General features: G+C 34.8%; 1 protein-coding gene across 2 annotated transcripts in view; it reads left to right on the top strand.

Moving 5' to 3' along the window:
* AQR (aquarius intron-binding spliceosomal factor) overlaps nt 1–11,671 on the top strand; it is a 60,759-nt gene that overhangs the window by 13,032 nt on the left and 36,056 nt on the right. For both annotated transcript variants that reach the window (XM_062576819.1, XM_062576820.1), the window contains exons 10-17: nt 321–385; nt 2,360–2,476; nt 3,462–3,575; nt 4,458–4,561; nt 5,392–5,494; nt 6,586–6,706; nt 9,857–9,998; nt 10,726–10,904. In XM_062576819.1, coding sequence (XP_062432803.1) covers nt 321–385; nt 2,360–2,476; nt 3,462–3,575; nt 4,458–4,561; nt 5,392–5,494; nt 6,586–6,706; nt 9,857–9,998; nt 10,726–10,904 — 945 coding nt within the window. The remainder of the gene's footprint in view (nt 1–320; nt 386–2,359; nt 2,477–3,461; nt 3,576–4,457; nt 4,562–5,391; nt 5,495–6,585; nt 6,707–9,856; nt 9,999–10,725; nt 10,905–11,671) is intronic.

Raw genomic sequence — 11,671 nt, 5'->3', positions numbered from 1 at the left:
GCGGCCCATTGGTGTTTTGTTGAAGCCAACTGTTTTGTTTTATGTTAGATTGGGTTATTTGTTTCAGAGGGAATAAAATGGCTTCTGAAAGTCTAATTCTATTACTTTCTTATATCCAGAAATCTTCTGGTTTGGAATTATGGAAAGAGTTGTTTTAGAATAAGAAAAAAGTGTGCTAGTAAATTTTCTGATCTTATTAAAGCTGATTCTGATCTATTAGCAGCATGTATTTTATTTTTTAAGAACAGTTCAAATGCAAATATAGTGTGGTACAGGTCAGTTAGTTTTTGCTTACTAGTTTGTTTTTAATTTTTATCTAGGTCCTATTTCTATGGACAAAGTTCATTATTGTGAGAGGTTCATTGAGCTCATGATAGATCTTGAGGTAAGCTGCAACCAGTATTTACAACCTATTTCCAGGTCTACCCTACTGAAGTTTTACATGCATCACGTATTATTTGCTCTGTTAACAACGTTATTTCAGGTAGCAGGGAGTTATGTTGCAGTTATGTGTATGGTCATTTAGTACTGATTTTCTATCCTTAAATAGGAAATTGTAGCCATACAGTCACTTTGGGAACTGAGTAGTAATGTTTGTAAGTCAGATAAATTACTAGTGAAAGTAATGATCCTAAATTGCTCAATAAAGACTTTGTTGATGAGAGTAACAGTAATAATTCTGGCAACTAATGAGAATATATAAAGTTTTAATCCACTCGGATTAATCCAGGAGTATCTCTCCTAATGCATAATAAACCACTTAAAGTATGTATCATGTTGTGTGTTACAGCCTCAGGAGGCATAAATAGTTCTTAAATCCAAACTATTTTTGGCTGGCTGTTTTTCATTATTAAAAAAGGATGGTTCTGGTGATCTAGGTTGGTTATAGAACAATGAGGAGGCCGAGTGAGACTTTGTGAAATTTACATGCAGGTACTGGGAAAATGAGAGAATTTTAAACTTCACAGCACCAGAATTTAAAAAAAGAACAGTCATTAATTGATAATTTCTCTCATGAGTAGCAGTTTATTTTAAATTATTTCAACTTAATAAGATTTTCTGAAACAGAACAGAATTTATTGCAGCAGTAAGTACAGGGATTTTAAAAGAGCTTTTTCTTGAACTCATGCAGACTGACTGTCCTTTGCTAAATCTCTTGAATAGTGTATGTTTGTAATACACTATTCTTTGAATTAGAGCTCATTGTCTGATGGACATGATATACTCTTATAAGAGAAAAGATACTTGATTTTTAAATTGATAATTTGAATATCAGACAGTGTACTTAGAGGCAGTACATTTAATGTTAGTTCTCACTAGGTATTACAGAAGGGTTAGAATTCCAAGTTTATGAAGCTTGCTGTAATGATTAGAACTAGCAAGTGAAAAAAAACAGCTATAAAACCAAATCTTTCTGCCTCAATGTTTTGTTAATAGGTTATTTTTACACATTGAGGCTTTTTATTCAGGATTTTTATGATTCGTGTTAAATTATATACACTGCAATCAAAACTTATTTGATCTTTTGAAAGGAGTGATTTCAGGGAAAGCTCTTGTACTCTTTGTTTTTTGTAATTATTATGTATGGCAACTAATGTTCTCTACTACAGACACGTTTCTCCCCCCTCCCCCCCCTTTGTCTTAGTTCTTAGCACCATGTTAATGCTTTTTGGCTTTCTAGACTCAATCCGTAGATTCCATTGAAAGCAACCAGCTTCGTTTTTTTCATGAAGTGTTCAGTAGTACCATTGCATGCTGTTAAACAGTTTCCACCCATAGTAGCTTAAACTGTTTACATAGACAAGAAATGGTGTCAGTTTTTTTGGTTTTGTTCAAAAAACTTTTATAGATTTATAATTCAGATTTGAAAAATTCTGAAATCTACTCTGAGTGTCCTAAGAAGAAGAAAGATGATATACCATATTTAGAAGAAAGACACTGTTCTCGGTCATGAGAAGGACAAATTTAAAATGAGTGACATGAATGTAGGAACACATGCATTTCAAACAATATTGCAGGAGTTTGACATACCCCGTGTAACACACGTAACGGATTTATACTTAATTGTAAAACAATTGTTTTATTTAATTTACTCCTTTCATTACTAGCAGGGTACAATCTTAATAATGACAAGTTTGTGCTGTGTTCCCAGTACTATAAAGGCTGTGATTGTAGCAGCCTGTCTCCATAGCATCATGTCCTCGCACAGGGAAATGCTGCTTTAGTATCCAGTACCCTCAGAGAGATCTATCAGATCAGTCTGTCTTGATCTGCCTTCGTGAAATGGAAAAATACGAGAAACTAGGATTTCTAAAATTTTGAAGAAGTGCTTGTACTAACGTGGGGTTGTTTATCTTAGGCCTTGCTTCCCACACGCCGCTGGTTTAATACAGTGTTAGATGACTCCCACCTCGTTGTTCACTGTTACCTCTCTAGTCTTGCCAAGCGAGAAAAGGAGGGCCACCTCTTCTGCCAGGTGAGATTTAAAGTTGCTGAAAATACTTGGTCACTCTCATGTGACTCTAAATGTTGCCACTGTTGTGTTTTATGTTTTGTTGTTACAAAGGAAGATTTCATTAATGTTTGATGGAAGCAAACTACTCATTTAAATCCCTAAGACAGTAGTCTTTTCTTACCTGTGCCTATGAGTCAGTCTGCTTTTATGTTTCTAGTTTTGTTTTTGAACAGGCTTTAAAAATGCAGTCCAGAAAACAGTGCAATTTCAGTGGCATGCTTTACCCCACATGTAGCAGAAGTCATGTCACTGGTGCATTTTTCTGCTGCCTTCATTTTGACCTTAGACTGTTCTGCAATGCAGCTGTTTTTCATTGTTGTTACTCAGTCATAGATAGTAAGTTAGTTTTGTGGTCGGACTTGAAAGTCTCTCCTATTCCTGCTTCCCAGCTGCTTGTTCCTGTCTCCCATCTCTGGTACTCGTTGAATCTCTCCAAGGGTCGATACTGATGGAACACAAAGCCAACAATACATCTGAATAGTTTTCTTCCTTTTTGAGTTAAATAACTTCTCTTCCTTTTTGAGTTAAATAACTTCACGGAAAGGTATGAGGAATTCCAGAGCTGGCATGCAAGAGGACAGGAGGGAGCAAAACCTCTCCCTTTTGCTAGCAGCAAGCTTGGTTCAGTGTCCTCGGCAACTCCTGTCTAGGTTATCTGGGCAGTGTAATTATTTCCGTTTCAAGTCTTGGTATCTAAAAGAAACTACTCTGGTTGTGGGCTGTGATGTGATTTCTTTGAATGCTAGATGAGATTCTAAACAAAATTATTCTGTGCCTCGTCCAAAACAAAAACATAGATACAATTCTTTAGTCTGTTTCTTTGAGTGTTTTGAGGAGCTGTTCTTTGTGCGTGATGCCCAGACGTTTCCTGTTGAGTTGTGTTTTTGTTTGCGGTAGGGTGTCTGTCTAACTCTTAATGTGCTAATTTGTATGCACGATCTCTCAGCTTTTAGATATGCTTAAATTCTATACTGGCTTCGAAATCAATGATCAGACTGGAAATGCTTTGACAGAGAATGAGATGACAACAATTCACTATGACAGGATTACATCTTTACAGGTAGGTAGAGATTGAAGGGTTTGGGGGGAGAGAAAGGATGTAGTTTTGCTTTTTTTTTTAACCTAATCTGCAACCAGAATGGGGGTCAAGCCATTTTCAATTTTTTTCAATCATTTTTCCTGTTGAATTATAGGAATAGTTTTAACTTGGCTTTTCTATACCATATTGAAGACTTCATTAAAACTTCATGTTATGTATGTGGATAAAGAAAAATAAATAGGCAATATAGAGAACCTAAATAAAGTAACAGTCAGGATCAGTAGCCTTGTAATCTCCCTTATCAAAATAAAACCATATTTGATTTGAGGTTGTCATTTTAATATAAGATGGACTGCTCCCACTAAATTTATTCAAGGGAAAATTAAGTGTGGTAAGGATTTAATTTATGGTTATGCAGTAGGTGGCACCATTTCTTCAAAATCAGTACACACATACAGTACCAGTAGTGCTCCCTTGTACGTAAAGAGATAAAATCAAGGTCTGTCACCACTTGTAGTCATGTGAAGACATAGCTACGCTCTTTCAAAAATTGTCGCATCAATTTTAACAACAAATATTGGTAAATAAAACTTGTTCCTAATTATTCTTAGTTGTCTGCAGGGTTACGTGTCTGTCCTTTTACGTTTTTATGACAAAACCAGCAAATGCTGATGGAAGGTGTTTCAGAAAGATAACGTGTCTCTGAAGCACAAGAATCATAAATAGGTAGTGCTAAGAAAAATGGAGATCTCATATCTAGCTTTTATTTCTTTTCTGGCAGTGTACAGGATGCTATCTGTTGTGAATCAGAGGAAGATATACTTATGTTTAAGTGTTTAGATTGTTATTAATTTTTTTCATTAATATACTTAATTTTGGTTTTTGGGGGCGGGTGTTTTCTAGAGAGCAGCATTTGCACATTTCCCAGAGTTATATGACTTTGCACTCTCAAATGTAGCTGCAGTAGATGCTCGTGATTCACTGGTGAAGTTATTTGGACCCCTCAGGTAAGTCATCAAAATGAAATTTAACATAAAACTGAAATTTTTGCTGCGTACAATGTTTTAATTTAACTAATTTCTAACCTTTTTGTTGCTGACTTACCATGCCGATAAACCAATTCATACTTATTGTTTTTTGAGGTCTTTGTCTGTCAAAATAAGAAAAAAAAGGAAAGCTTGAATTCACTAGGAGAAACTTGTAGTGAACAATCTAATTCCAATCTAAAAAAAAAAACTTCCTTTTTTTAATGAATATGAGAAAGTGCTAATTTTCTAGAAAGTAGTTAGCTGCTTTAAAATAACTGCAGCAGTAATTACCTTAGTCGTTAACCTCAATTAAAAAAAAATTTTTTTTGATTCTTGCTTCCTACCAGTCTATAATAGAAATTATAAATTGTACTACTGTATTGTACTATACTGTATTGATTGTGATGTATTGTGATGCTGTGATTGATAGGGTAATAGTTCATATTTTGACAGAGGCAAGCTGTGCTCTGTAAGGGAAGGAAGCGCTCAATATCTAGTTCTGTTCACAGATTCAAGTCCTAGAACAAACTTCCACACCTTTGTGTGATCTCTGCAGATGAACAGTTCAGCTGATAGCTATAGCTGAACATACTTGGTCTATGGACCAAGAGCACTTTGTAACTCTTTCCAAAAATAAAATATTTTAAATAATTGTCTCAAAGTTCACTTAAAATACTGGGCTTGAATTGTTGCTCTTTGAAATTCATAACTGTACTTAAAAAAAAAATACTACCCGTGACCTCTCTTTCTTTGTGTTCAGTATAAAAGTTGACAGAAGTGTCTTTTTTTTTTTTCCTTCTGCTGTGCAGCTCAAATATGCTCCACCAGGTGGCATCGTACCTTTGCTTACTGCCACCCCTTCCTGAAGGGGCAGACACAAGCTACGACAAGGAGTTTCTGCTGGAGTTGCTGGTAAAACCGTAATTAATATTGTTTGTATTTTTTCTTTTGCAAACTCAAGATCACAGCTTAGTTTAGCAACTGTAGTGTAGCAAAGTACCCAGTTAGGACGTTTTGTTGAACCACTTGTGAGCCACAGCAATGTTATGGCAGTAATTTGGATTCTGAGATAGCCTTTAAAACCAAATGATAAACTAGCTATTTGAAACTGTTGATTTATAAATGTAGCATCCCTGAGAAACTACTATGTATATATGTCAGAGGTATTTTTTTAAATGTTGGTCAGCAGAATCCCAGCAGCAGTATTTGAGTCTCTCTAGAAAAATTGTTGCTGTGTAAGTAGTTATCTGTTGCTCCCTTAAAAAAATAATATTGCTGACACAGATCTAGCTCTTCAGAATCTATTTGGGTCCTAAAGGCTATTTTAAATCCCCTTTGCATGTATTATTTCTTTTGTAGATATTCAGACTATAGCAACATTGCTGTAGGCTTCTAAACTGATACCAATATTAGGATAGCATAACTGGTTTTTAGATCCTTTTCGTTGACTTATTTTGCTATTGCTGCGTTTTAAAAAAATGTTTAATAATTTCTTCTGGTTTAGGTATTTTTAAAATATTTTTAGGGATAGCACGAGGAAACATTTGTTCAGATGACATAATGTAGTATTGGATCTTTTTTTTTTTAATCTCCCAGATAAGGAGTTACTGTCCATCCAGCAATAGCTGGTCTTGTTACAGTTAACTATTGAAGAGAGTATCTGTTTACTGGAAAATTTTAACTTAATTTTCTGCTAAGCCTTGGCTTGAATATTTTCAGCTCTTTTGTGCCATTTTTGGTCAGTTGAGTAGCCAAGTAATTAATTGTTGGATGCTAGAACCATGACTGATTTCTTGGACGATGTGTTTGTTAATCTTTTGATGTCACTGGATGGCTTCAGATGAAATTAATAGAAAAGAAAGCTTTTTAAAACAGAGAAAATTGCAAGTGACCACATGTACATAATCACCAGCAATCTAATAGATTAGTATGAGTTTATCAAAGATAGCTTTACAGTCCCATTTTGACTTATGTTCGTTTTAAATGCATCCTTTCTTCTTCAGGTTTCCCGTCACGAACGACGAATATCTCAAATTCAGCAGCTCAATCGAATGCCTCTTTATCCCACAGAGAAGATTATTTGGGATGAAAATATTGTCCCAACTGAGTATTATTCTGGAGAAGGTACGATTAGTGGTTCAGTGAGTTTGTATTTCATTCAAATTGAATTTTAAGTGGTTTTACGGCTTTGAGTGCTGGCCTGTAAATGCTGAAAATGAGCAGTTCTGATATCTGTTCATTTTGTCTTTAGAACGTATATGTAGTAATTAAGCATCTTTCAGATTTTTAGGGAAAGGTCAACTTTCCTATTTAGACTGTGACTCAAGAATATTGAGCTGAAATAGTTGGCAATTTAAAAATGGATTTAAATACAAAAATCCAAAGTATTTGTTTGTACAAAGCCATTTATTTTCTCCTACTCTGGGTAACAGATGTGTTATTAACACCAATTGCTTCACAGGAAGTTACTGTGAGGTAAATCAGGTTATAAAGGTGAAGTGCAACAGCTGTTGTGCATGCTCTGCTCTTAGGCAGGTTCAAGAAAGACTTGTTTTTGAAAAAGAAAGTAGGAGGATAAAATTACCACTGATTATCTCACTGTTTTATTTCAGAATAAGGAGTATGTGCATAGTCACTGAAAGGTAGCACATGCACTGTAAATTTAGAACCTAATATAACTGGTCGATGTGCTTATAATCAAGGAAGTAAAGTGCAGATATTGCAAAGAAGAAATCAGATAATTTGTAACTTTGCAGTAAGCAGCATATGTATTTTGTTTGGTTCTTTTAAGACTATTGTACTTTTTAAAATCTATTCCATGAAAATTTTGATTTGGAACATTAAAATTCCATATTATAATGCATATCAATGAGTTTCATATTCAAAGCATAGTACCAACTATGTTTCTGATTTGAGCAGTGAGTATTCTCTTCTGCATGTTCCTCCATCTACTTTTGGTTCAGTTTTTTTGTGTTGATGTGTTATAAGTCTTAAGCTCAGCTGCTTAGTATAAATTAGCTTCTTGGGTATATTTTCTTGAACAGTATTAATGATAATAGAGATTTTTAGAATTTGTTCTCTTTAGAAAAAGCAGGGAGAAAGGACAACAAAAGATCTTTTTACAAACGGTCACATAAATGTTACCTAGAGATCTGATGAAGAATAGGTAAAGTATGTAAGTGGCACATTTCAGTTTTATGGAAATAATTTAAAGGTGATTCAGAGTTTTCTGAGCAGTAAGTTTCCTAGTAGAGTTTATTCTTAAAAGCTGAAAGAATCTGGGTGATTGTAATGTTTTGGGAAATTAATACATAAAACATTCTTTTTTTTCCTTTCAATAAACAGTTAACATAGATTGTTTTAATGTTGTAAAACGTTCACATTCTTAATACATGTTGAAGTAGCTATACTGTCATTCAGGCTGTATTGGAAAACTGACATCTCTAAGAGTCAACTAATTGTGCGTGTGCTGTGTGCGAATTTAGTGTTTTATTAGCCAAATATATTTGTCACAATATATTTATAATTGCTGTGGGCAAAAAGTGAAAGAGTGGTTATTTACAACAGCTGTTTCTGTGCTATTTTGTGAATTGTTTTAATGACTTAAATATGTTTTAATAATGGTGAAATGCTGTAATTTTAGCAAGTAACAGCTGGTGGAAATGTTTCCTCCTCCTGCGGTGAACTCGTTTTATCTTCGTATCTTTATCTGTGTATTGATAGCGCTTCTGTGAAACATTTCTCTTGCTGTCAAACTGTTACAAGTATTCTCTTTTCTGCTTCCCTCAGTCTCAGTTTACACTTTCCCTTTTTATACTTTGTATATTCTCCAGCCACGATTTCCTGTCTCTGGTTCATGTTTCTCTGCAAGAGTGCTTGGTACCAAGAAGGAAGTTGTGCAGTCAGTAGGAAAATAGTAGGATCATAATTTCAGAGAAAATACTGTGGGGACAGAGCATTCTTGCTGTGGATAGATATAGGAAGTCTGTGGTTAATTCTGGCTTGTCTCTACTAAGCATGTGAAAATGCAACCTTTTTTCAAAAATTCATTCTGTAGCTTAATGCAGATGAATGCTAGTAGAACTAGCCATTGAGGGCAAGCCTGCTGCAAAGGTCCTTAGAGCAAATGTGGGTTTTTTTTTTTTTTTTTTTTTTTTTTTTTTCATGTTAGGGTTTTTTCTGTATTCTCAAAAGCTGCTAAATTGTTTTTGTCCTAAATTTAAATAAAAGCAATTCAGTCCAAGGAAGGATTTTTTTTTTCTTTTAAAAAATGGAGGAGGAAGGATATCTCTCTCTGGTAGGAAATCTTGGGCAGCCCTAAAAGTGTTGCTTCAGGTCCTGCCCTGTGTGCATATAACTAGCTTTACAGGACAGGTTTGTTTCTTGGTGCTGGAAAATGTGTTAAGTACTTTATCACCGTGTTGCTTTTCAGAATAGAAATTACATTCTGTCACCTTTCTTCACGGAAAATATATCTTCGTGCATGTGAAAACCAGTATGTAGCTTATATGCAGGTGAAAGGTTTCAAGGATAATGCTGCATGTTACAAAAGCCTGAAGCTTTCACAGGTCTCAAGCATAGGTGAGAAACTAACAGTAGTCTAGTAAGGTTGTGCGAGTAACGTATGTGAATTGTTACTGTGGAAGGTTTGATTTAAGACTACCCTAAAGCTAAGTAATTATGGGACCCGACTAGGTGTTTTAGTACTCTGTGATCAGTTAAATCCATTCTTCCCATCTTTTCATTCTCCCTGAAAAATCTATAATCAGTAACAGAAATTTTCAAGGAAAGTTATGTATTAAAAATTAATTTCTTGGCTTAAAACTTTTGTATGCATTGATGGTTTTATGGCTTCTAATAAAGATAAAGGATTGGAACTGGCAAATTATTGAACAGTGGACTGTTTTCTATTAATGAGTCTTTCTGTCCTTATTAATTGCTGGCTTAAATGTTGAATTCAGAAGATACAAATCAAGCATGGGACAAAGTAATGGTATAAAACCAGTTTGGTGGTAGCCTGTACACAGTGAAGGAATCAGTCTTTATATAGTTAGGTGTATTATTGCCAGAAAGACTGGAAGCTCCTTTAATTAATCATTAAATCAAAATTTTGGGGGAGAGAAGAAAAATGTCTGCATTTTTTTAAGCCTATGTATAAAAGGAAAGTTGTAGAATAATGTATGTATGTATTTACTAATATGTAGAACCAGTACATTAACTCATCTTCTTTCTGTTCCTCCATCAAATGTTTCCTCCGCTTCTTCCCTGCTCTAGGTTGTCTTGCACTTCCCAAACTGAATTTACAGTTTCTGACCCTTCACGACTACCTACTTAGGAACTTCAACCTCTTTCGGTTGGAATCTACCTATGAGATCAGACAGGACATTGAAGATAGCGTCAGTAGGATGAAACCATGGTAATACTTATTAAGTGACACAAACCAGTCGGCTCGACTTAAATTGTAATGAAAGCACATTTAAAAATGTGTAACTGATGTTGTGACTATACTAAGTGTGTAACGATTAGCCTGTATTACGTGATTATAAAAGTACTGTATTTTATACTAATTTCTTTCATGAAGTGCTGCCATCCTGGGAGGTGATTGATATGCATTCCTGTAGAAATGTTGGCTGCTAACAAACAGCCCTCACTGTATTAAGATGAATTATATCTATAAAAGTACAGAGCCTCTAATGACTTGTGCGGAATCTGGAAACTTTATCACCATTTTGTCTGCTGTCTGAGAGTTACCAAGTATTCTTGAATTTTCCACCTGTCACATTCTGAGCCTCTTTAGATTTATTTATATATATATGTATGTATGCGTATATATATAATTTCTAGGGGTCATATGGTATGATCTCTCTTATACTCTGTAGTTGCTTTTTGTTTCTTTCTGTTTCTTCACCTCTCTCTTTGATTTTTTTTTTTATAATGCCAACATGAGTTGCCCTCATTTTCTGAAAAGCAAAACTAAGTCCGTTCATGTTATACTTCAGTCCTAAAATGAAGGATGATGCAAAACTAGTTCGCTAGCATGTAAAATATAGACTTCTACTTTTTTCTTAGAGCTATCCGAAGTAAATTATTTTGAACTTAAAAAAAAATGAACTGATCTAGCAAAACTTTTTTTTTTTCCTAAGGTTGTCAGAATATGGAGGTGTAGTCTTTGGCGGATGGGCTAGGATGGCACAACCCATTGTCTCTTTCACAGTGGTGGAGGTGGCAAAGCCCAATATTGGTGAAAACTGGCCTATGCGAGTACGAGCAGATGTCACAATTAATTTGAATGTCCGTGATAGCATCAAAGATGAATGGGAAGGTACGTACATTCTGTGTAATAAGTTTATCGAAGTAGGTATTCATCAAAATATCTTCTTACTTAATTTTGTTTGTAGGAGAGGTTTTATATCTAAGATACAGATTTGCCAATTTTAACGTGCTGTTTAAATTATTCAAATTCCAAATCTAAGAAAATTAGACTTTCCTAATCTAAGAATCTTTCTAAGATGATTAAAGAGAAAAATCTAAGATGATTAAAGTACCAGTCCACAGGGGAGGGCAGGGGGGAAATGTTTACTGTTTCACACAAATGTCATTTTACAGTTTGTAACTGTAAATTTCTAACTCTTAAAGGGAAAATGGAAAAGTAGTTTAGCACATGCAATTAATGTGCATGCTAGTAATGTCCCATTGGTAAAAATTGGTAGAAGTTACCATTGGGAGTAGTGGGGAATCTGTGATCTGTCTTGTATGCAAGTGGCAAAGACAGATTTTGATTTAATTCAAACTAGTATTTTTCAGTAATTTTCAGTGCATTTGAATATTTTTAGGAAATGCTGACTGTACCAAATACTCTGTGTTTCTTGGAAGTATCTTCAGGCGATACTTTTTGCTTGGGGAACTGAACTTTGGTTGACCTTGTTGGCAGGTGGCTCAGAAGTGTCAATTTGTGCCTGGATTATCAGTAAATGTCACTCCCATCTCTTTTGTTAGAGAAACCTATTAAATGTGCTAGAGTTACGTAGTGTGATTATAGGTCACAGTACAAATGCTAAAGCTGGAGCATGTGATAAATAGATAAGCAGA

The sequence above is a fragment of the Rhea pennata genome, chromosome 5, assembly GCF_028389875.1.
Source record: "Rhea pennata isolate bPtePen1 chromosome 5, bPtePen1.pri, whole genome shotgun sequence".
Lineage (NCBI taxonomy): Eukaryota > Metazoa > Chordata > Aves > Rheiformes > Rheidae > Rhea > Rhea pennata.
This window is presented reverse-complemented; position numbering and strand designations above follow the sequence as displayed.